Below are 25,076 nucleotides of genomic sequence, written 5' to 3' on the forward strand. Positions count from 1 at the left end.
CATGACACCTTACACTATTTATTGAACACCTGCGTGCCAGGCACACAAAAAAATCTTATCCTTAACACAAAGAACTGTGTATAACTGTCCAGTCTTGCAGGTCCTACGGGAGCTGTGGCACCAGGTCTATCCCCCAGCCGTAAGCTTTAGGGTCTAACCTGTAGGTCAAGGTGAAGCACCCCATTTGTACTTTACATACATCAACTTAATTTGTTGTCCTCATTGCTCTGTCTAGCACTAAACTAGGGTTTTTCAGGGTTTTTTGTACTGTATCTTTCCAGATTTTTGTTTGTTTGAGGAGAGGACTTGCTTCTGTGATCCCTCACTACTAGCACCTGATGTAGCTTGCCCTCTGCATGTTTTTAACTGGCAACCATCTACGGGTTCAAGGACAAAATATATACACATATATACACTTAATGGACCTTTCATTAGGTTGCTTAGAAAGTGATCATATACTATTTATAACAAGGGGTAGAAACATATTATTCCCATCTAAATTCTAAACCAAGAAGCTATTACCCAATCTATACATAGACTGGGAGTTTGGAACTGACATGCACACACAGCTATATTTAAGATAGATAACCAACAAAGACCTACTGTAAAATAAATAGTTTTTTAAAAAAAGAAGCTATTACCAATCCTAGCCATTAAAGCCTCACAACTCAAATTCCAACTATATTGTTTCTAAATTATTTAACAATCACTATTTTTAGATGTATTTAGCAAAAATCCTGATAACTTTGCTTATATTTTTTTCTTTTGGGGGAGGTCAGATAAATGAACTTGTTATGATTGAAAAAATACGTAACAACTTCCCCCCTTTACTTTCTGTTTCCCTATTAAACAAAGTACGCTTTCTCTCCAATGAGGAGCTCACACCAAAAAGGAAAAAACATTCTATGTTCTTTCATACACCAAACCAAATGACAACCTTACACTGGAAAAGCAAGCTACTGTTAAATAATGCTCTCCAATCTTGTTGAGATTAGCTTGAAAAGTTCCTGAATTAGGAGACAACCCTTGAGGGGCGAAGCCCATTTCCCCGTGAAGAAGGAAGAACCACGCCCCCCCCCACCCCCCCGGCAAAAAAAAATTTCTCTTTTTAAAGCACTGTGTAGTTTAAAACATTAAAAAAAAAAAAAAATCAGCACAGCCATCACTTTGATGTGATGTAGATTAGATAGCAAGGTAAGACTGTAAATATACCAACTGTAGTATGGAATTTAATTTTATCTCTATGAAGTATTCTGAAATCAAAGACGATAATACATGCATCAGGCACATCCAACAGAAGACTTTTACAATGGTTTACATTTCCTTTTTATTTATTTCTTGAAACTGCCCATATTGCAGGTTTCTCACGGATGAAATATGGAACTGAGCAGATTCTTTTTTCTACAAAATTATGGTATAAACTTGCTCAATTTTCTATCTTATTGCTAATAAACCTTACAGGTGCACAGTTTGTAAAATAAACCCCTTAAGGACTGAATGCGTAGAGCATGCTGCAAGGTACAAGAAATAAGCTAAAAATGAGCATATAAACCTACATCTGGACCAACACAGTACTGAATGCTGGCAAACATTTATCACAACACATGGAAAAATTAATAAAAGGAAATACAATTCAGTCCTGAAAGGGTTAAATAGAAACCCTAATATATTATTGTTTCTAACCATCATCCCACATTACAGTGCTTGAAAACAAAGTCGAAAGTCTGGCACAGAAAATTACACACATTTGTTCAGTACTCATCAGAAACACAGCTGCTTTTGAAATCAAAAATAAGTAACTTGGTTAATAATTGAATAACATTTTGTTTCAAAAAGGAACCCCCCCCACCCCCTGCATGGATTATCTGATTAAACATGACTAGTTAGTTTAGTTCTTAAAAACTGTGTTGGAAATTGAGGGCACAGATGGTACTAGTTTCATTAAAAAAAAAAAAAAAAAAAAACCCAAAAAACAAAAACCTAACCAGTTACAACTGCAAATAAGTCTGTGCAGTACGAGTGACAAATATTTCACTAATTAATACATATATGAGGATGCCTTTAGTTGCCACAGTTTAAGAAAAGTCAGCAGCAGGGTAAATTTTATACTAGTGTTCAACTCTGAAATCATTCAAAATAAAAAGGGCATTTTATATTTAAAGCCTTTAGCTTGCCATCCCAATCTATGTGATCAAATTCAACAGAATAAAAACATATTGGATAACAGACTCAGCTTCTATGCCTATTTTCAGAAACTGCACAGAATCATAAGAGCATAGGCTACACTTCTAATACAGAACTTAAAAAAAAAAAAAAGCTTGAATGTGCTATACTTTAACTGAAGTGGTTACCATTCTGAGAGTCTTTATAAGGGAAAATGACCAGCATCTCTAATAATGCCACCATTGGAGGAGGGGCCATGTTCTACCATAACCAGACGACAAGGCTCCTGTAAATTAAACACTGAAAATAATTCACAAAAAAATTTTTAATCAGCTGACAAAAGAACTACTAGTAAACAATAAGCCACAACAGACAAATCATTTCAGTCTTTAGTTTGTGGTATGTAGAATGTCATAAAATAATGGGGGGAGAATGCCTGTATATTCTTGGACTTTTCAAAAAAAAAAAGAGGAAAAGGGTTTACAGTCTAATATTTCAATTATCTTATTAAAATAAACAAAGAGCCAAAATTAGATATAGTTAAACAGTAAAAAAGCAAAAGTTCATTTTAATAAAGCCATAAACTTGAAAAAATTATTTTGAGTTGCAATGCTGGGTAGGAATAGTTTGTTCTTCAAAAGCATCTCATCTGTTATCAGTTAATTTAATATAATTTGGTAACTAAATACCAAACCTGGGAAGTGGAGGAAACTTGTGGCCCATTCAAAGTAAGGCAGCACTGAAAACATTTCGGCGCTCTGAACAAAAAGCACTGTGTAAAGACTACTTCCAGACTCAACAGAGAGAAGAATAAATACTACTCAGAAATAAGCAAGTTTGCAAGAAAAAGCCAGTAAACAGTTAAAACAAAGAAAGATAAGGCCACAATGAATTCTGCCCTTGGTCACTGAAACAGATTTAAAGTGTGAGGCAGGATTAGCTTACAAGAGAAGCTAGTGACGGGAGCAGACTTAAAGAGAGAAAGGCTATATATAGTATAATGCAGCCTGTGAGTAATTAAAAAGGCTTGCAGTAAAGAGAAGACCACAATAACTTTTATTTAACCACTAACATGTTTTACAAATGACTTCCCCCTTGAAAACTGAGGAAAAAGTGATGTAAAGACGTTAGGAATTGTATTTACAATGGCAGAGTCTGAGCAAAAGAATGAGTAATGAAGATATCAAAGCTGGGGGTGGAGGGGAGTGGGGGGAAGCTACTAACAATGATGTTTTAAAAAGTCTACTGACGGAAACTTTTCAAAATAGCCCAGGACACCAGAAAGACAATTTCTGTATGGAAACTGCAGGAAGTTACAGTTTTGCATTCTTAAGGTACTTGTGGCTCCTGTTTTGTGGGACAGTAAAAGCTTACCACAATCTAGAGGTAGTTTTTACTCAAAGAAAGATGATTGTATTACTAGACCATGTCCTGTAACATTACACACATAGTTCCTGTAGAAAACGTAGCCCAATGAGTCTGCTGCAATTTCTAAGAAACCGAACACAGGCATGCCCAAAGTGCAGGAACAAAACCAACGTAAAACTGGTGAGCCCAGCACACACAGCCAGCACACAACCCCGAATGCAACCAAATCTTAACTGAATGGAGAAGAAATGCTTTCCAAGTAGGAGACATTTGTGAAGATGCTCAGTACTGGGGAAGAGAAAACAAAAAAAGGCAGGGAGAGAAATGGAAAGATAAAGTACATTTGCATTTTTATAATCTTACAGCTATCTGTTCCTAAAGTACTGTCTTCCAGCTATTTTAGTTGGTCATCTAGTAAAAGCATCTTGTTTCAAGGTTACAATGATGTTTTGGCCTAGGCTACCCCCCACACAAAAAAGTAAATAAAAACATGCTTTTGCTGAGATTTTCCTCATTATACAATAAGGGCACCATCTACCAACCGGTAGCAAATACTTCTGATGATATTTTTTTGCCATATGCCAACAAGGCAGAAAAACACCCTGCTGAATGAAATCACTGGGAATATTCTAACTTCAAAATAAAATGTTTAACTTACACATAATACAAGTTATGTACAAGATTAGGAGGAGGGAAAACCTGAACAAATCCTGGACCGCGTAGATACATTTCTGCACAGGAAAAGGGAAGGGAACACTGTAAAAACCAACATGTTCCACGCCATTAACTCATTAATGACTAAATGGCCACATTTAATTCCAGGTAAATGTTAGAACTTCTTGGATTACAACTATAAATACATTTTTTTAAAAAAAGGAACACACGGAAATAACTATCAACGGTGTCTGAGAACAGAGACTAAGTCAACGTACGTTGCATGTATTGCAGGCAAGGCAGAGGCATTTTTTTTAAAGCTTTTGCACAGACTTCAAATAATCTTAAAAGAAATATGCAGGCCTTTACAAGATTTGACTTGCTGAAATCAAAACACCTTCCACTCATGAAAAGTCATAAGACTGCAGCTTTTAAAGAAAATAATAAAATAAAAAGAACAGTTCCAGCCTTAGACCAAAAAGACCTGGAGGAGTATGGCAATTAGATTAAACAAGCATGGTCAGGCTTGGAACCTGAATGTACTTAAGAGCAAAAGCTCAAAGGGGGTGGGGAGGAGAACAACCTATTTGGTAACAAAGGTGTACTATATATACTGTGATATAAAAAAGGTATGGTGAAAATGTACCTTTTACTAAAGCTTATACAAGTTCCTTGGTCCATAAAAACTATGTTAGATTTTCGTCTTCTAGTTTGATTACCTTTTACTCCAGCCACATCTCTATTTCTTGCCCATTTAAACAAAACCAAACAAAAGCCAACCAAACAAAAATAACAGCTGAAAAAAATCAATTTCCAAAAGTTTGCACATTTTGATGTTTGTTTGTTTGTTTTACTGTGGCTTCTGCACTTCAAATCAGCACTTGCAGGTAATGGGGTTTTTGAATAGTATCACCGGGTATGAAAAGTTTTCCCAAGAAACCACAAAAGATTGTTCATTTTTTTCTTTCTTTTTTTGTCAACATTTTGCCGCACTCAAGTCAGTGTAAGTCCTAGCAAAAAGACGGTAGTTAGGACACAACTGTTGCTGTAGATGACGTGACATTGGTTGAATTTGTGCTGACATTTGTGTAACTCCCCTCGCTGTTTGTGTTTGACTCATTAGGGGGCACTTGGCTGGAGTTGGCTCGAAGGATTGCTCCCGCCGCACTGCAATGTGGCCGTGGCCCCGGTTCTGGGGTGTAGGTAAAGGTAAGGCTGGTGGAATAAATGATTCCATCATTACGGACCAAAGTTACTGGAACCTGCACTGGCTGCCGGACCCATCTCCAACCTTCTCGGAATGCAGAAATGTCTGGGACAACACAGAGCATACTCTCTCCACATCTGAGGAGGAAATAGAAATCACTTAAAAGCACAAAAAATTTTAGAACTCAAACTTAAAACAAGGTTGCTTAAATACAGGACAATCAATATCAGGAAAGAGTCTCATGTACCCACACCCCCATCAAAAACTCTGGATGATGTAAAAAATTATAGTAAGTACCTGTACATAGTTTCAGCTTCTACATCCCCAAACCACACTCGTAAATTTGGAGTGAAATTCTGTCCTGTAAGTTCAAGCATTGCTACGTCCCCACCGCCATTCAACTGCAATGCACAGAAAATCAGAACAATGTTGAGAAAACTTTTCATTTTTCATTAAAGTACAGTTTCTCATTCGACTACCATGTGCAAAAAAAACGGGTAAATAAAAAGCTTCCTTTAAATGACATGATTATAAAGACAAAGTGAACTAAAAATATCTCAATACACAAACTGATTTACATTTAAATTTTCTTGCATAAAATTATGCTCCTCTCATTTTCTTCTTTTTTTTTTTTAAATCAACAAATGATGTGTAACAAAACCTCCAAATCACAAGATTTGGAGAAAAATCAAATTTGTGAAATAAAATTATGCCATGTCATAGCTGAGAGCAGCTGCAAAGAGCTAAAAGTCAACTTGTAAGTGGTCTCACCTGAAGACTTTCTACAACAGGCACCGGTGTGACTGGGGCAAGGACAGGGCCCATCCCCTCGTAAAATGTATACTCTGCCTTATCCGTACTAATGATTGTCCAGGAAGCGCCATCATTTATCATCTCTTTATTTGGTTCTTTTGGGCATGGAGTGGCCTTATGAAAAAAAATGGTTAGAAATTGAGTTTTATATACACTGCAGTATAAGACACTTTAACAAAGTAACACTCATAGACTGGCATTAACATGAAGAGAATTTAGTACAAATTTATAAACTTCCCAAGCACAATGCTTTGCCAATCCCTAAACAAACAGAATATTAACATGGAAACCTCACATATGGCAGGTTTTATTTTAATACAAAATATTTCAGTGACATACTAAAAACTAATAATACCTTCAGAATAACCATTTAAGTAAGAGTATACCAGTACCTGTATAATTTCTTTAATAAAAGATCAGTATCTGTGATGTAAATAGCTGTTTAAAACTCTTTAGGGATCCCTGAGAGAGAGAGAATGGGAGCCCCCTCCTGCTCAGAGAACAGCTAGAAACTTACGTACTTTCAGCTGGAAGCAACCAAAATGTTGACTGACAATCCCCTACTCCTACCTCGAAACACCTAGGCCAGACCATCAGTGCTGGGTTGAGGAGACTGGCTGTGTGTGGCCATCTCTCTGGAAAGTCTCCAGATGTTCAGAAATGAGTTTCATTCGAAAGTATAACTATTCTATTAAATCATCTGTTCATGTCATAAATGTCCTCATGAAAGCCTTCTGAGTAAATAGTTAAAAATTAGCTTTTGAAATGTGTCATCATTACTCTCTTAGAAGACCCCAATATAAATCTGATGAGAATTATGAACGCTCCTCCAAAATAGGCATGCATCATATACAATGTTGTCTGCACATAATTTCAGGTGATTTACTGAATACTCAACATCTACTTTTGGATAATCTGAGGGGCTCTTTGTTCCTCAGAACTAGATGTTAACTGCTTCTTTTAGAACATTTTCGTAGTTTTGAGTTCTTCCTTGACGTAGGATGACTACTATATCTGAGGAACATGTGGGTTAAGGACCCTTGAACTTGAGATAAATATCTGAACACACAGCTTCGTGTATTTGGATACAATTAACATTAAGCGAGAGTTTCATGTTTCTAAATGCTGCTAACCTAATAGTTTGCACATTTTAGATTTTACCAGTAATTTAAAAACATACCTGAAACTGAATTATTCTTTCTTGAGAAAGGCACAAGTACATTCTTTCTGTATCCTTAAGGTAAAATGCACATTTATGGAGCTGTGACACAGGATCATCTGCATCCAGTAATGCGGTCTGCTTATCAACTTTCCTAATTATCTGTATTTCAACAATTAAAAAAGAAAAGATCATCACATCTGGAGAGTTTTCATTTCGTACACTGTCAAGAGTACACAGAAAGAATCTGCCATATAACAATACATCACAGGTATTTGTCACATACCTACATACACAAAAGCATTTACAAACAATAAAGCTAGGTATAGGAATACTTTTAGATTGCAAGCATGTTAAGAATGTAGAGATGTTACCTTTTTCCTTAACTCCTAAAAAAATAGGGCAGACTGTTTTCTAGATCAGTGGTTTCCAAACTTTAATGTCCATACAAATCATCTGGGGTTCCTGTTAAACACACATCTGTTCTGATCCCACAGATCACATACGGGGCCTGATATTCTGCATTCTAGCAAATTTCCAGCTGATGTTAATCCTGACCTTTCCAATACTATACAATGACAAATATTCCAACATCAAAGGGGAAATTATCTCTAAAGACCACTATGGGTGTGCTAGTTGGCACCTAAGTCCAGTATCATATTTATATGTTGTTTTTATTTTAACCTAAAAGAGGTTATCATTTTGCAGATTAGGAAACAGGCTCAGAGGCCAGGTTGAGTTCCTCAAAATCACTTGGTCAGTAGCTGAAGGACCAGAATATGATTCCAAGGCAGGCTGCCTGTCCAGCCTGAACTCTTTCCATTACACACTATGACCTTATAATCCAAATATTCCACAAAACACATATGGACATCTGAAAGATAATCCTATCAAACCTTAGATGTTACTTATCACATGGAAGGTAATCACTAAGTGTTTGAGGACTATGAAAATCACTCCCAACAGCATACAAACATGTTAGAACTACTTCTCATCTAAAATCAGAAGAAACCCCTTCCTTGACTACACATCCCCGTCCTTCCCTCTCACCACCCTGTTTCTCTGCTCTCCTTCACAGCAAAACTCCTCTTCCTCACCACCCCAACTCCTGAAATCTCTCCAGCCTTTTGTCTCAAAATTGCTCTTGGTGAGGCCACTAAGGACTTCAAGACAGTTGAGTCCCATGAGCACTTCTCTGTCCTCATCTTATTAGCTTTCTCAGAGGCATCCAACACACACATTCTTCCTTCGGGGATACACTTGCTCTAACCGACCTTTAGTCTCCAGAGCCGAGTCCCCAGATCTCTTCTCTTCTCTCCATACTCTATACTTTCTATACTATTTAGAAGTTGGCAACTCCTAAATTTGTATCTCCAGCCATAGCCTTGCTCAGGCACTCAACATGTATATTTAACTACCTATTCAACAGTTACACTGAAAATGTCTATTAATAGGCATCTCAATCTTAATCAAAAACAGAATATTTTATTTCTTCCTAAATGTGATCCTCCCTCAGCTCATAGCTCAATAAATGACACCACGTTCACTCAATCCTAAAACCGTGGAGTCATCCTTGACTCCTTGCTTTCTCTTACACCCAAGCTGTCAACAAATTCTGTTAGGTCTACCTTCAAACAAATCGGTCACCTCTCATCACCTTACCAGTACCATCGTAGTCTAAGGTACCATCATCAACTTCTTGCCCTAATTTTGACAAAAGCCCAACCGCCTTTCTCTTTGTTTCCACAGCTATGTCCCTATGCTCTCTTATCCACAAAGCAGCCAGAATTATTCTTCCAAACATAAACCAGCCATAATTCCCTGTTTAAAATTCTCCAGTGGGGACTTGCCTGGTGGCGCAATGGTTAAGAATCCGCCTGCCAATGCAGAGGACACGGGTTTGATCCCTGGCCCAGGAAGATGCCACATGCTGCGGATCAACTAAGCCCGTGCACCACAACTACTGAGCCTGTGCTCTAGAGCCCACGTGCCACAACTACTGAAGCCCACACACCACAACTACTGAGCCCACGCACTCTAGGGCCTGTGTGCCTCAACTACTGAGCCCGCGTGCTGCAACTACTGAAGCCCGTGCACCTAGAGCCTGTGCTCCGCAACAAGAGAAGTCACTGTAATGAGAAGCCCGCGCACCGCAACAAAGAGTAGCCCCTGCTCGCCACAACTAGAGAAAGCCCGTGCACAGCAACGAAGACCCAATACAGCCAAAAAAACAAAAAAAAAACAAAACACACAAAAAAACCCTCCAGTGGCCTCCTATCTTACATAGATAACAGAAAGTCCGTACTGTAGATAGAGAGAGGGACTTGACAAGATGTTGCCCATGGCTAACCTTGCAGAATCACTTCCTGGCACTTCCCCCCCCCCGCCCCCCCCACCGACTTGGCTCTAGCTACAATGGCTTCCTTGCTAGTCCTCACACATTCCTGTCTTAAGTTCTTTCTGTCCTCATTCTGTCAGCCTGAAATGCTCCTCACCCAGTTTCTGCTTTCCCAACTTCATTCTGGTCTCTGTTCAAATAGCCCCACTTCAAAAAGACTTCTCTGACCACTCTAAGCACTCCCATTTCCCTATCCCTTTATCCTGTTTTAATGTCTTATCACTTACATTAACCTTTTAATACATTCTATGGGTATTGCTTTAGCTGGTTTTTGTCGACCTCCCTTCCAAAATGTAAGCTCTGGGCTTCCCTGGTGGCACAGTAGTTAAGAATCTGCCTGCCAATGCAGGGGACACACGTTCGAGCCCTGGTCCGGGAAGATCCCGCATGCCACGGAGCAACTAAGCCTGTGTGCCACAACTACTGAGCCTGTGCTCTAGAGCCCGCGAGCCACACCTACTGAGCCCGCATGCCACAACTACTTAAGTCCACGTGCCTAGAGCCTGTGCTCTGCAACAAGAGAAGCCACCGCAATGAGAAGCCTGCACACCGCAACGAAGAGTAGCCCCCGCTCGCCGGAACTAGAGAAAGCCGACACGTAGCAACAAAGACCCAATGCGGCCAAAAATAAATAATAAAATAAAATAAATTAATTAAAAAAAACCAAAATGTAAGCTCCAAAAGGAAAGAAAGTCTACCTTGTTCACCAATGTATCTCCAGCATCTAGACAGTGCCTGGCCCATGGGTTCAGGGCTATTTGTAGAATGCACGTATGCATGTAGGACTGTAATACTTTGCTCCACAATGAACATCCTTAACAGTACTCACAGAATATTGTGAGGACTAAATGAAACAATATATGTAGAAGTATTCAGAACAGTGCTATTAATATTATGCAATATTATTGGGTTTTTATTACTTGATTCACACCTGACATATTCCAAGATGATTTTCCTTTACTTAAGCCACAACTATTAAAAATCCCAATCTTTTAAAGTCAACATTCTTCATATTTACACATTTTTAGCTCTGCAGTTTATTAGTCAGAATATTTGTCATTCTACTCACATCACCACTAATTTTTGAGTTTAAAGGGAGACACTACACTTTTAGCAATTACAGCTTCTAAGATATTCTGTGAGACTAATTAAACTCAAGCAAAATGCTTCCATTCAATGCTAGTCTTAAAGGTGTATTTAAATTTAATGATGTTTGGATTTTAGGGAAATAAGTGAATTTTGAATGATGTAAGTTTAAAGCTTACTGTAAGTCTACCGCACTCACCTATGACTTCACCACGTAAGAGTCAACATTTGCCTAGGACACTGTCATTTCTGTAATCCACTGTTTCTCCACTACCTAGTAATAATAAGCATATTGAGAACATGGGCCATGTTTGGTTCAATTTTATTTCCCATAATAGTTCTCTGGACATAGACGCTGCTGAATGACCTAGTCTCACCAATAAAGAAACCAGAGATGTCCCCTACTATTTGGTATCAAACTTGCTGTGATCATTTCTAATTCTTAAGGATAGGAAAGAAATCTGAGAAACCAGATAATACAAATGTTCTAACAAGCTATGTGTGATGAATTCTACATTCATAAGACACCAGCGGTTACTCCAACTAGCTCTCTCTCTTCTACACTGGCTTTGTAGGTTATTGGTACAGTATTTTCCATATTTCTGAGGTAAACAGGATATAGCTCTTAAGGACAGAAAACATATCTTATTCATATTCCTAGCACTATACCTGGTAAATGCCCAGGCTGAATTCATGTCGCTGATTAGTTTATCTAACAGATTTTAGATGTCCCAAACCTCTGGGGCATCTGACAGCCTTGAGGACGTGGGATAAATACTAACCAGTGTTTCTTGTTAGTTGGCTAGACCTACATAGACTGTGCCTGTTTTTAAAGTACCCTAAAAAACAGGATTTCTCACTAGGACATTCATCCCATTGAAACTTGGTCTTGGAGGGAGAGTGTTTTCCAAGCAAAGATCTCCAATAAGGCTAATATTCTAGGAAGCATAGCATGCAATGTTCAGATATTAAGACAGTGTCATCCTTCTTGAAAGCACATGAAAGCTGTAGAATGCCTCCTCTGAAAAAGGTGCCTTTGTTGAAAACTGCACGTTAAGTGGAGGTAAAGGAGGGCAGGAAGTAGTGCAGACCATATAAAGCCTAGCTATGACTCTGAGGAATCTAACTCCTCAGTCACACAATCTCTAGAAAGAGGTATTTATCGGTACATTGTTAACGATGGTACTGCAACTTTTCCTAAGGCATTCTCTGGATCAGGTTTTTTATTGCAACATTTTTATAATCAGAGCCACATACTTTTGAATGTTGAAAATATTCCATTAAAAATGACGTTCAAGGGGCTTCCCTGGTGGCGCAGTGGTTGGGAATCCGCCTGCCAATGCAGGGGACACGGGTTCGATCCCTGCTCCAGAAAGATCCCACATGCTGTAAAGCAACTAAACCCGTGCGCCACAACTACTGAGCCCGTGCTCTAGAGCCCGTGAGCCACAACTACTGAGCCCATGTGCCACAACTACTGAGCCCATGTGCCGCAACTACTGAAGCCCGCGCGCCTAGAGCCCGTGCTCCACAATGAGAGAAGCCACCACAATGAGGAGCCTGCTCACTGCAACAAAGAGCAGCCCCTGCTCACCGCAACTAGAGAAAGTCCGCGCGCAGCAGCGAAGACCCAACACAGCCAAAAATAAATAAATAAAATAAATAAATTTATTAAAAAAAAAAAAAAAAGATGACCTTCAAGCAAGGCAGACTGGTACTTTACAGGAAATTAAGTGAAAACACTACTTTAAGATTTGAGTCTGTCTTCTAAGTGGCCCATATATAAGCTGTTGCTGATCAGAGGCATAGGCCTCTGAATAGTGATTCTGTAGCACAAGCATTTAATACCAAAGCAAATAAACATTATCCTTGGAATACAGTGACACATAATGAATGAAAAGAGAAGAACTTGAGTAAATGTTGATTCAGCTTGTTTTTTGGTGTGTCTTTCTTTCTAATTTATGCACCCTTCTTTCCCTACCTTTCCCCTTTTTATAATTTGCCTCAGGTTCAAGGTTTTGTAAATTTATATTACTATGTTTCACATATTTTGGCTTATGAAGTTGAAATGGGAAATGAAATCACCTTGCACAACCATGACACAGAAAAATATAACAAAACAAAAACAATAAAATGATGCATTTACTTAGTCATAGATCAACCCAGCTCCTGCTGAAATAGTCCCAGAAAATATCAGCCAATGAAATATTTCATCAAAGAGATACAAAGCATATTCAGGAAAGTAATACTAAAAGTTCTTCCATTCACTTAACCCCCTCCCCCAACCTGACCTTGAATCAAACTTACTCATAAACCCCCTCCATCTTTAATATAACTAAATTGTGTTCTGTTTCAGAAAAGGAGGGGGAAGATGACAAAGCGTATATGAGGGGCTTTTGCTTCATTCTGCTCAGAAAAGCAGTTCTTTGCAGTTTCAAAAAGCCCCAAACACTATGCCTCTCTACCAGAGTAAGAAATACCAATTTTATTTAATTTTTAAATCCATCTTCCTTTGGGAGAATAAAATAATAAAAATTATGCTTATATTTTTAAAGAAATTTAAAATTCTATGCTTTTGAAAACTTGGTCCTGTGTTGGGATACAGCAGGTACCACAAAGAATGAATAATGTATCTACATTAGTTAAGAAAATGAATCTTAATGTAACTTTATAGTGCCCTCTATTGAACATATCCAGATATACAACCGAAAAGGGAAAAGGCCACCAACGTTTATTAGAAACAGTCATGAAGTCATTAAGGCCATACCAATCTTGGGAGTGCCATGCCAGTAACTGAACACACAAGTTTGACTGTTTGTCCATAATGGATGTATCCATCGCGGACTGTGAATTCTTCTCCTTCTGATTCATCGTCATCCACTGCAGTGCAATGGAAACAGATCAAATTATCATCTTTTAGAACTTATGAATCTGCTTATAAAAATGACAAAACTTAATATATCTGTATGTCTTATTAGTGAAAAGAATTTAACAATTTCACACGAAAAAAATCAAGTGCATATTTTTATACTCACAGAGATGAATATAAAATGCTCCCCACTGCTGAGAACTGGCATGGAAATTACCTCCTTCTACATGCAAGTATCTGGTACTAACTGTCTGGGATCGAAGTCGATTAAACAGAGCCACCTTTGTTCCTGAGGCAATGCATACTGCAAAGAAAACACAGCTCCTATTTATGTGAGTGGGGTTTGGGGGCGGGGCAACAGTGGAGAGCAAGAAGGGACCAGTACCCGGTGAGTCAGGACTATGCTTTACTATCATTTAATAATTAATGGATTCTGCTAACAATTTTTTTAACCCTCTAAGAAAATACAGATGATAACCCCCCAAAAATCAAGGTAACTCTATCAATAATGTCAAGCTAAAGATATATAATACGTCCATAAAAATCTTTTTTACATGAGAGTTACACAGTATGTTTAATGCGGTGCTGTTTTTTAAGAGGAAGTTACTTTTAAAATAATAAGTGTCCAACAGTAGGAAATTGATTAAATAAATTATAATATCATTCACCTATTTGAATACTGTGTATTTAAACACATTGGTAAGAAAATATCTCCCTGATATATCACTGAATGGAAAGCACACTCTTTATACTGTGGTTTCATTAGGTAAACATATACATTTTTATGTGACAGCATGTGTCTCCATGTGCTCACATCTAATTCTATGGAATACATTCATAGAGAGGGGTGTGGAAGGATGTTTACCAAAGCTGATGGCAACTGCCTCTGGACACTGTGATTTTAGAGATTTTGTTTCCTTCTAAATACCTTAAAGTACAGCATTGCATGAAATTTCTTGAAAACACAACCACACCTATGTAAGCAAGAAAATACTCTGAAAATGAAATATGTTCTCTGCCATCAAGTAACTTAGAGTCAGTAGAAATACAAAATTAAAGAGGTTAAATAAAATCCCGTAATTTGAATTGGAAACAGCCTAAATACATGACATTATACCTCCTGATGCAAGAACACTACATTGCTGTGAAGTAGGCTTGCCCTCCAGTAACAAACAACAAAAAAGAACCAAAGAACAACAACCTTAAATCTGATCAAGTTTCTAAATTTCCTGACAAAGACTCTCTCCTTGACCAAACTTTAGACAGGCTCCTCTGAGCCCTTTTTCCACCGGACTCTTCCTTGGGCTCTGGCATTGGCCTGCCTAGCCCAGTTATTGCCAAGAATCCTGCTAAACCATCCTCCCATCCATGATATCTGATCAAGTTCCTCCCCTCCACCTTTATATCTGATCATCTAGGCCTGTCTTTATAAAAATTCTGGTAAGCTAGTTTGTCAAGAATCCCTCTACCCTTGATGTCTCTCTCCTCTTAGTAACTTTTCATCCACTGACCCCCTCAACTCTGTTCCTTGGCTATAAATCCCCACTTCTCCTTGTAGTATTTGGAGTTGAGCTCAGTTCTTTACTGAAATCTCTTTTCCCTATTGCAACAGTAGTGAATAAAATCTGTTTCTAACCAACTTTAGTGTCCAGCTCTGTTCCTCTTTGACACTACAATTTACAGAAAATACATTAAACTACACCAAGGAAATACAATTAGCAAATTCCAGTATGTGGAAATCTCTCATGGTCAACGGACTCAGTCTCTTGAATAAATAAACTACAAGAAGAGAGAGAGAAAGAGAGAGATGAAGAGAAAATCCACAGATTAAAAAAAACTCAAGGACATGTCAACACAATATATAGAATAATATCTGGTGGATCTTATTTGAATTTTGATTCAACCAAAGGGCTAAAAAAAACCCCACATTTTAGATAATTTTAAATTTGAGCACTAGCTAGGTATTTAATGATACTAAGAAATTATTTCTTTTTATAGTTGTTTTATGTTTGTTTTTATGTGATCATGATATTGTAATTATATTAGAAAACAAGAGACCCTATCTTTCAGAGATACAGAGAAATATTTACAGATGATATAATGTCTTGGATTTGCATCAAACTAAAATGAGGGCAGAGGAAAGTGTGGGTGGGGTAGGGTTACAGGTGAAGATAAATCAAGACTGGCTTGAAGTTAAGATCACTGCTGCAAGTTAGAGGATGAACACAAGAGGTTTCATGTCATTATGCAACTGTCTACTTTAGTATGTTTGAAAATTTCCATAATATAAAGTAAATGATGATGATAATAATGACTGAGCAGACTAAAAACCATCCACTATATAAAATCCCATTAAGTTCATAATAAAACAAAACAAAACAAAAAAAACAAGCAAATAAACCAAAATCCTAAAACCTCACTGGTCACCTTCAAAGAATACTATTGTTATTCTGCAAATTAGTAAGTAAGAACTTATCCTGGCTTTTCTACATAGACTATACTTAAAGCAAACAGCTAACAAATGCAAAAGTTAAGAATAAAAGAATTAGAAAAATCATCATTTTGCAGCCCTTAATGAAATACTAGATTTAAGCAGCCATCATGAAGGGCTACTAAAATCATTAGGTTAAAGGTTGTTGAGGAACTTTATAACTGGTGGATTAGACTAACAACAGCTCAAATTACTATAACCAATCTTAATATAACAAGAAGTGGGATAACCAGATATTACATGACTTCTGATCTGATAGAAATGAACATACATAGGATCAGCTAATTCTAAAATAAAAGTTTAACCAACAGTTTGTAGAAAATATGAGAGACAGAGGAACATGTAATCAGCCAGATCCAGAATATGGAAATTCCACAGGAAAAATGACCCAGTTTCAACAAATAACACAGAAGGAAAAACAGGCTGGTGGAAAGAGAAGAAACTATTACAGATTAAAATGTATGAACCTTGTTTGGATCCAAGTTTGAACAAGCCAACTGTTAAAAACAACAACAACGCTACAACTGTAAAAAGATATTTCTGAGACAATGTGATAAATCTGCACACGGATTGGCCATTAGATGGCATTAACGAACTACCATCAACTGTTGTTGGGTATAATGATGTTTAAAAGAAAATTAGCTGTTAGAGAGTCACTACTGCAGAAATGGTTGAAAGGATAGGATGTCTGAGATTTACATTAAAAAATTCCAGCAGTTGGAGGAGGAAGGGGTGGTGGTGATAGAAATGATAAAACAGAATTGGTAAAACCTGTTGAGGCCAGGTGGTCACCTTATACTACTTTCTCCCTTTTATGTAAGTTTGAAAGTTTTCATAATAAAAAGTTAAAATAAAGAAAACTGGGTACAGAGGTTGAAGTGTATAATTCAAACAGCATTTATCTGCTATAGCCTAAAAATGTGCTGATGAGGCAGCAGTCTCTGCCAGTGCAACTACGTTAAAATTTTTGTTCAGGTTCTCAGGACAGCCTTCCAAAGCCCATTTGATATAACAGTGTTTCTCAAAGGGGTGCTTTTGATATTCTAAGTGAATCAGTTCTTCGTGGAATGGGAACCTTCTTGGGCACTGCAGGACATTCAGACACCCTAATGCGAACATTACTCCCCCCAGTCACTGGGACAGCAAAAGGAAACTCCCATTTCTCCAAATGCCTCTGGGTGGCAGTGATGAACCAATTCTGTTTAAAAACCACTTCCCTACACCAGGTATTGCCCATTTTTAATTAAAGAAAAAGACAATAAAGCAGCAGTAATAACTGAATATGACTTTTTCAGATAAAGTGAAGACCACAAAAATATTTGCAAAAAATGAATTGGCTACTGAAAAGCAATTTTTAATTTAAAAAATAGTTGAATTTGTCTTATTTAGTTCGTGCTGGGAGTTGAGGACAAAAAAGAAAACAAGTATACATACAGTCAGCATTTTTCAATGACTGCTTCTTTTTGGAAGGTTTGGAGATGACTTTTATCCGCTTGCTGAGGAACACACCAATGTCATCACTATTGCCATAGAACATCTTCACAGAGAGCATGAAGTGCTTTCTCTTGTCTGAATCAGATATATACAATGTTTTGGCCGTGCAGTAGTTCTGTGAAAGAAAAGGCAAGTTTTAATAGCACCAAAACCCTGTCAGCTGTACCTACAACTCAGTATGGCCAAGTCTAAGTTTGATCAGACTTAAAGGCAGTAATTCCAAAGAAGAGCTGATAAAACCAACTGTGAAAAGTACTGATCTCTGGAAACAAAGTACAAAGCCTTCCTTATCAAGTCTACGAAATACTAACACTGTGTTCTGTTTTCCCCTCTCAAAAAGGCTTTTAAAATATAGTCTTTTCTTGTTTTATACAGCTCTACATCTATTTCACAGAATTACCAATGTCATATCAGTAATTTTTTAAAATAAAATTTTACAGTTAAAAAATTCCATGACTGTCTTTCTGCAAATAAGATATAAAGAAGGCTATCAGAACTCAATTATGTAAAAGATTTTAGCACTGATTCTTCTCAAAATAGTACATACAATGTTTTTTCTTATATAGCCGAACACTAGAGCAACCACCCATGAGTCTGAGGAAAACAATATTTTTTGAAATAGCTAACTTTGCCCAATGGGATAATTCCTATTGCATCACCAAAAGAACTGAAATTAAAGGTACTAGAGAAAACAAACGCAGCAAAGTACTATGTCAGTTTACCAGAAATTAAATTCTGGTAACTGAAAGGATAGTATTAAGGAGTTATAGCACTTGTAAAACAACAAAGATACTCTGAAATGCTACTATTTCAATTATATATGACAATTCTAAAATCCTTCCTATTCCCCTGATCCCTGTGAATGAGGGAAGAGGCTAAATTATTGATCTCCTTTTCCAGACTGGGTAAATAATGCTCAAGCACGGCTTAAGTATTTAAAAATCTGAAATATATATATATATATTTTAAAAATCATTGCTCTACTTTAAAATTAGGCTAAACAAGTTTCTTGACTACCTCTGCTGTGCGTTCCTTTTAAAAAGTAGTGCAAATGCCACTCATTTAGAAAATAACTAATGGGCTCTAGGTTTTTAATCTTTAAAATATTACTCACAGCCAATTTTAGTACCAGAACAAAAATCATGCCATAGCAGAACAAAAATCATGCCATACTCTATTTCATTTCTCAACAGCAAAGTTATATAAGAAAATTTAGGCACCATCTTGAATATTTTACTCAATTAAGTTTTTATAAATTCAAAAGGGTGATAAAAGCTTTGAGAGGCTTTGTTCTGCACAAGGCAAAGTTAAGATAAAGCTCATAATAGTAATAAGAAAAATTAAAACAACAGCCTTTGCACTCACTCAGCTCCTTTCACTCAAGGATCTCTAAGTGCTCAGGGATGCTGAACCATGGCCCTGCCCTACTTTAAAAAGCTCTGAAAGTCAAATAAAGCCTGAACTATGGAATTATTCTACAACGTTAAGACAAAGTCTAGGAAAATGGGTATTGATACACTAAAGCAGAGTACTCCCATGGAACAAAAATAAAATGTGTATCTAAATGAAAGCAATTAAATTCTAATGGCAAAACTTAAAAATGATGAGATCACTTAATTTGAGTGTTAACATTAGGGGATATGATCTATATCAGAAAAGAGAAAATACTGAAATCTAGCATAAATGATAAGGAGACTGGCAAACAGGAAAGGAAAAAAGAGCAGAGAAAATTGGATCATAACACAGACACTCAAAGGGCTTTATTTTGTTTGGAAAAAGCAAACATATATATGTATCTCTCCTTGGAAGGAAAGGAAATATACCCCTAATTACAAAAGTGAGTAGTCTGAATCCACAAAAAAATTCTAATAAAGCTATCTCAGATACAATTTATTATTTTTTAAAAGCTATAAAGCTACTGACCACAAACTACTCAAATTTCACAAGAAAAAAAAAAAAAAAAAGGACAAGTCACTGATTCAGAAAAAGTATTACGGCTTTAAGACACTAAGTAAATAAAAAGTGAAGTTACATTTGCTTCATCATACCAAAAGGCTAAATTAGCTAATAAAATTCAAAAATAGAAAATGGCATATAAAAATCTGTCTATAAACAATGAACAGTTTAACTTAAAAAACAACTTTCTGAATACAAGATCTTCAGGCAAGAAAAAAAATCTGCCCTGAAATAAAAAAGAAATACCAAATATAATGCTACAAAAGTTTATAGAAATATTTGAATTGTAGAATTTGAATTATATAAACAAAACAATACTAGCAACATAGGTGTAGGGGATGTAATTCTTTAAAATAAAAATACAAGTGTGCTAAGTGCTAATTAGGGAAGTAATTCATGTTGCATAGCTTACCTAGCTCCAACTATGTAAAGACAAAAACTGAGGAAATGAATAGTTAACAAATTAAAAACATCAGATCCAAAATATTACCAACATATAGTCAAATGTCATGACCATAAAAATAAGGGCTGCATATGTTAGAACTTTGTTGTAATGAAGATTAAAATAAGGACAAACACCCAATAATGCAAAATAAAATCCCTCCTTTTTCAATAATGACTAATTGTACCATTCAATGAACAGACTGTTGAAAGAAAATAATATTACCTTAAATGAATGGAGGTTAAGTGAGATAGGACCAAAGTGCCTCTTTCTGAAGCTCAGCATCTATCCCACTGCTTGGTCCATCTTTGCCTACCTGGACCCAAACTTACCTTGTTCCTGTACCTTGACGGTCCCAGCATATGATTATGTTGTTCTTTCTGCCTGGAATGACTTCTGCTGACTCTCAACCAGTCTTATTCTCTATAGACTTCTCTAATAGCATTTTTCATTATAACTAAATATTAACACATAATTTTGGCATACAGACACTGTACTACCCTGTAAGTAGGTGTTTTAAGCACTATTTAATGCTCAAGCTCTCAGGTATTCTCTTCTGCAAATTTCTAGGATTTGGGGAAAGGATATAATGGCAGAAGTTGAAGAAAGATGTACTAAGCCATTATGCTGAGAAAAGCAAGTGGGGATGCTGTTTGTTATTACCTCCCTTAAAATTGCTGGAAGCTGGAAGTGTTAAAGCAAGCAATGAAGTTCAATTAACACAATTATATACAATGGTAGCTAGAATCCTTGGCTTCTTGCTACCTATCTAATCTAATTATCATTCACAGTTCCAAATGTCTAGATGTACAGCTTGGAGACACATCACTAAGACTTTCTATATAACAGAAAAATAGATGAGACATGACTAAGGCCTATTTGTTCAACCCACTACTTAAATATATGTTTTACCTTGGCTCAAGGGTCATAATTCAGAAATATTTTACACTGCTCTATTTTAAGATGAAACAACCTTTATTGTAGTAAGTTTTATCCCAAACCTAATTTAAAATGCATAGTTGACAAGCCTTAATGCTAAAAATATAAAGATACAAATGACATAAACATACGCAAATTTGAAGGAGGTTGATATTAAGGCTCCTTATTCTCAGTGCTCATTATCTGTAAAATGACTAAAATGGAATGAGAGTACAAACCTGCTAGCTCACCACCCTCAACCTTGCCCTCCAAACTCCCATCCTTAATGTCAGCTACAATACAGCAAACACTAAGACATTCAACAAAGACTTACTGAATGAGAAAACAGCTATTTATGCAGTACTTTAAAAGACATTCATGTGGTCACTGAAATCAGAAATAACCATTTTTCAAATTTTAATATCAAGAGAAAACAAAGTAATAGTTAATGCTAAGTCAGTGAAGAACTACTTGTGAAAACTAAAGGTACAGACCGAAATAACTGCTTTCTAAATCCATAAAATACAATTAGTAAAACTAACTCATAAATTTTATTCCCTAGTAAAGTAATCAAAGAAAATCCCTAAAAGTCTGAGTAAAGGTAATCATGGCTGTTCTTGTCTACACAGCATAGTTCCGTTCCACACTGAAGCTAAGTAAAACATTTATGATGTTTATAACCCATAATACTTTGTTCCTAGTATAAGACTAAGATTAAATGAGTAGAATAAAACATTATTGAACTATGTATTTTCATTGTTGTTTGACTATCATGCCCCTGTCAGACGGATGAGCAATTAGCCTCCTATACTGGCCCAACAGAAATCTGATTCACAGCCTGCTAAAATTGCTAGCAAGCTAAGGAAGCTTATTGTGTGCCACCTTTAGATGTCAACAGCTCAAGCTCCATGAATCATGACTAAACCACAGCTACTTGAGAAGTTTATTTCTGGTTCTGATTTATATATTCAAAAAAGTGCTACCAATTGCCATAAAAGGAAAAAAAAAATCACCACTACAAAAACAAGTAAGAAAACTGCGTTCTGGTACCATGGTTCTCTTTACCTTTCCTTCCAAGTTCAGCTGCTGCATTTCTTGGTCACTATTTCCTATTCCAATAAATGCACATGGTTGAGACTCTTGTTCAGAACAACCATCACGTTCCATTTGTTCTTTTTTTTTCTTCCATCCACTGCCCATAAGATATACACAAGGAGGAGGGCAAAAAAACCTGAAACAATGAGGGGGAAAAAACACAATGCAATTACATTCAAGAAAGCATTTCCTTTTCTTAAACACAGGAATACAAAATCATGTTGAACTGCACAAAGTTAGCCCCTAACGAAACATTTTGGTGAAGTCTTTTGTAATGCAAATAATCATATCCACAGCACAGAAATCAAGACTTCCACTTCCATTTGTTCAGATAAGGTTCATCTATATTGATGTTACGCATTCACTTAGCCCAGATACTTTTTAGAGCAGGGAACATCTCTTTTCACATAGCTCAGAGTTTTGAACTACTGCAGTTCAACAAATCCAAAGTACTCTAACATATACAAAACATGGTATACCACCACAGAATCTGAAGTTACTGATTAATGTCTACTCAAAATGATGTATCATTAATTAATGACATTCTTGGTATGGATATTACTCTTAACTTCATTTGGTAATTAACCTGGAAAACAGAATTAGAGCAATGCCCAAAGTAGAAAATTTCTAAATACTAATACAACTAACTAAAAGAATTAAAAGCAAAATGGATCATTGGATTACTATATATCTTACATCCTGAACACCTGCTGTATGTGGATGACTGAAAGAACAATATACTGTATCCTTTCAACTCAGAGACAACCAAGAGATTTGTTTTGCTAGTTGCCAAAAACCCGCCCTCACAAATTCTTCCCACCTAGAATAATTTCCTTATAATCTTCTCTTAGTAATCACAAAATATCTATTTCAAAGCCTAGCTCAGGCCCCACATTTTACATAGTTCAGACCATCAATCCAGTCCTTATGTAGGGTGTAATTCCTTTGCTCAATTACACACACTGACCTACACATACTTTAAAACATTTATGACAGGACTTCCCTAGTGGCGCAGTGGTTAAGAATCCACCTGCCAATGCAGGGGACACGGGTTTGATCCCTGGTCCAGGAAGATCCCACATGCCGTGGAACAATTAAGCCCGTGCGAAGCCCGTGCACCTAGAGCCCGTGCTCCACAACAAAGAGAAGCCATCTGCAATGAGAAGCCCTCGCACCGCAACGAAGAGTAGCCCCCGCTCGCCGCAACTAGGGAAAGCCCGTGCGCAGCAACAAAGAACCAACGCAGCTAAAAATTTAAAAAATAAATAAATAAAGTTTAAAAAACATTTATGTCATGTCTCATCAAGGGGCCTGAAAACTCAAATACCTACTCAAATAGTAGCCAAGTAAATTCAAATAGCAGCCAGGTAAGTAATATAAATGGGTGGACCAGCTGTACAATAAGTAAGTAGAAATATCCCTTAATTACCCAAAGAAGTAGGTTCCCTCCCTTCTTTCTTGAAGCATACAGCCCTCATGGTAATTCCCACTTTCTGTATAGTTATAAGCATAGAAATTTCTTTCTTAATCTTTTAAGCCCACTGTAAGAAAAAAAAAAAAAAAAAGGGCTTAACTGCAAAGAGCATCAGCCAATGCTGTGTGACTCTGATGACAAGGAAACAATTGGGAAAAGCAAGCATGTGAGTATACACTCACCCACCCACTCACAGGGCTGAACTATGGGCGTGGAGGCCTAGTGCTGGCCACATCCTCCAACTTCCCAATAGCTGCCTGAAATCAAGTTTTACATGAAATTTCTAATTTTAAAATTTGGCAAATAATTTATGCTTTTTAGGCCAACAGTGTACAGACTTTAAAAAATAAAAAACTAAAGAACTGTACACAGGCATGTGTGTGTACGTACACACACACAGATACCATCATGCTGGATTTAGCTTTCAGGCCACCCTAAAGGTAGTAGATTGGGAGATTGGGGTTGACATATATACACTACTATGTATACTAACGAGAACCTACTGTGTAGCACAGGGAACTCTACTTAGTGACCTGTGGTTACCTAAATGGGAAGGAAATCTAAGAAAGAGTGGATATATGTATACGTATAACTGATTCACTTCACTGTACAGTAGAAACTAACAACACTGTAAAGCAACTATACTCCAAAGAAAATTAATAAAAAAATAAATTAAATAAAGGTAGTAGAGTAGTGTCTACTTGTTTGTTTCCCCCTCAGCACCTACTACAATATTGACTGAATTGAATCAAAATATATGGCACCTACTTTTTGCTCAACTCTACCAAAGACTACTTTAGAGGCAATCTACATACAATTTACAGGAAGTGAGCTAGGTTTATTTAATTTTCAATAATTCACAAAAATTTATTACACCCCTAGTCTGTACTAGACACTGGGAATATATGAGTAGTTAAAACAAACAAAAATTTTTGTCCTAATGGAACTCATAGTCTAATAAGAAAGACAATTTTAAAAGGCTAGATGACTAAAATAACATATATACTCTGTTAGCTGATGGTAAGTACTGAGGGAAAAAATAAAGCAGGGAAGGGGTACTTAAAAATCTGTAAGACCTGGGTGGCCAGAGAAAGCCTATTTAAGAAGATGACCTTAAGTCATGACCTAAAGCCATGGGTATCTAGGGTAAGAGCATTTCAGAAGAGGGAATAGCAAGTGCAAAGGCTCCAAAGTAGAAAGGACTATAATGGACAGTGGACAAACAACAGACCAGCGTGGCTGGAGCAGAGACGAGAACAACAGGAGATGAAGCCGGGGTAATGGGGAAGTAGACCTAGTAGGTCGAAGGGATCAGGCTGAGTTAGGAGGAAAATCTTCTGGGGTCTTCTCGTATGTATCTAAACCAATAGAAAGGAATCAGAGCAGCTTTTGTTCCTGTATACTCTCTGTCACCATGGACAGAGAGGTCACAGCCGAGGCAGTGGGCTCAGTTCCAGGTCACTCCAAGTTTGGAGGGATGCCTGGATTA

General features: G+C 37.0%; 1 protein-coding gene across 2 annotated transcripts in view; it reads right to left on the reverse strand.

Annotated features, from left to right (window-relative positions):
* Window positions 1-1,302: 1,302 nt before the first annotated feature.
* Window positions 1,303-25,076, reverse strand: part of LOC132366001 (recombining binding protein suppressor of hairless) — a 119,417-nt gene continuing 95,643 nt past the window's right edge. The window contains exons 4-11 of one of the 2 annotated variants that reach the window (XM_059923231.1): window positions 22,084-22,249; window positions 17,643-17,817; window positions 13,884-14,021; window positions 13,616-13,728; window positions 7,386-7,526; window positions 6,164-6,319; window positions 5,690-5,793; window positions 1,303-5,529 (exon numbers count right to left, since the gene is read on the reverse strand). In XM_059923231.1, coding sequence (XP_059779214.1) covers window positions 5,214-5,529; window positions 5,690-5,793; window positions 6,164-6,319; window positions 7,386-7,526; window positions 13,616-13,728; window positions 13,884-14,021; window positions 17,643-17,817; window positions 22,084-22,249 — 1,309 coding nt within the window. In that variant the 3' untranslated portion in view covers window positions 1,303-5,213. The remainder of the gene's footprint in view (window positions 5,530-5,689; window positions 5,794-6,163; window positions 6,320-7,385; window positions 7,527-13,615; window positions 13,729-13,883; window positions 14,022-17,642; window positions 17,818-22,083; window positions 22,250-25,076) is intronic. The other variant, XM_059923232.1, reaches the window with a different exon arrangement.

The sequence above is a fragment of the Balaenoptera ricei genome, chromosome 5 (genome assembly GCF_028023285.1).
Source record: "Balaenoptera ricei isolate mBalRic1 chromosome 5, mBalRic1.hap2, whole genome shotgun sequence".
NCBI classification, from domain to species: domain Eukaryota; kingdom Metazoa; phylum Chordata; class Mammalia; order Artiodactyla; family Balaenopteridae; genus Balaenoptera; species Balaenoptera ricei.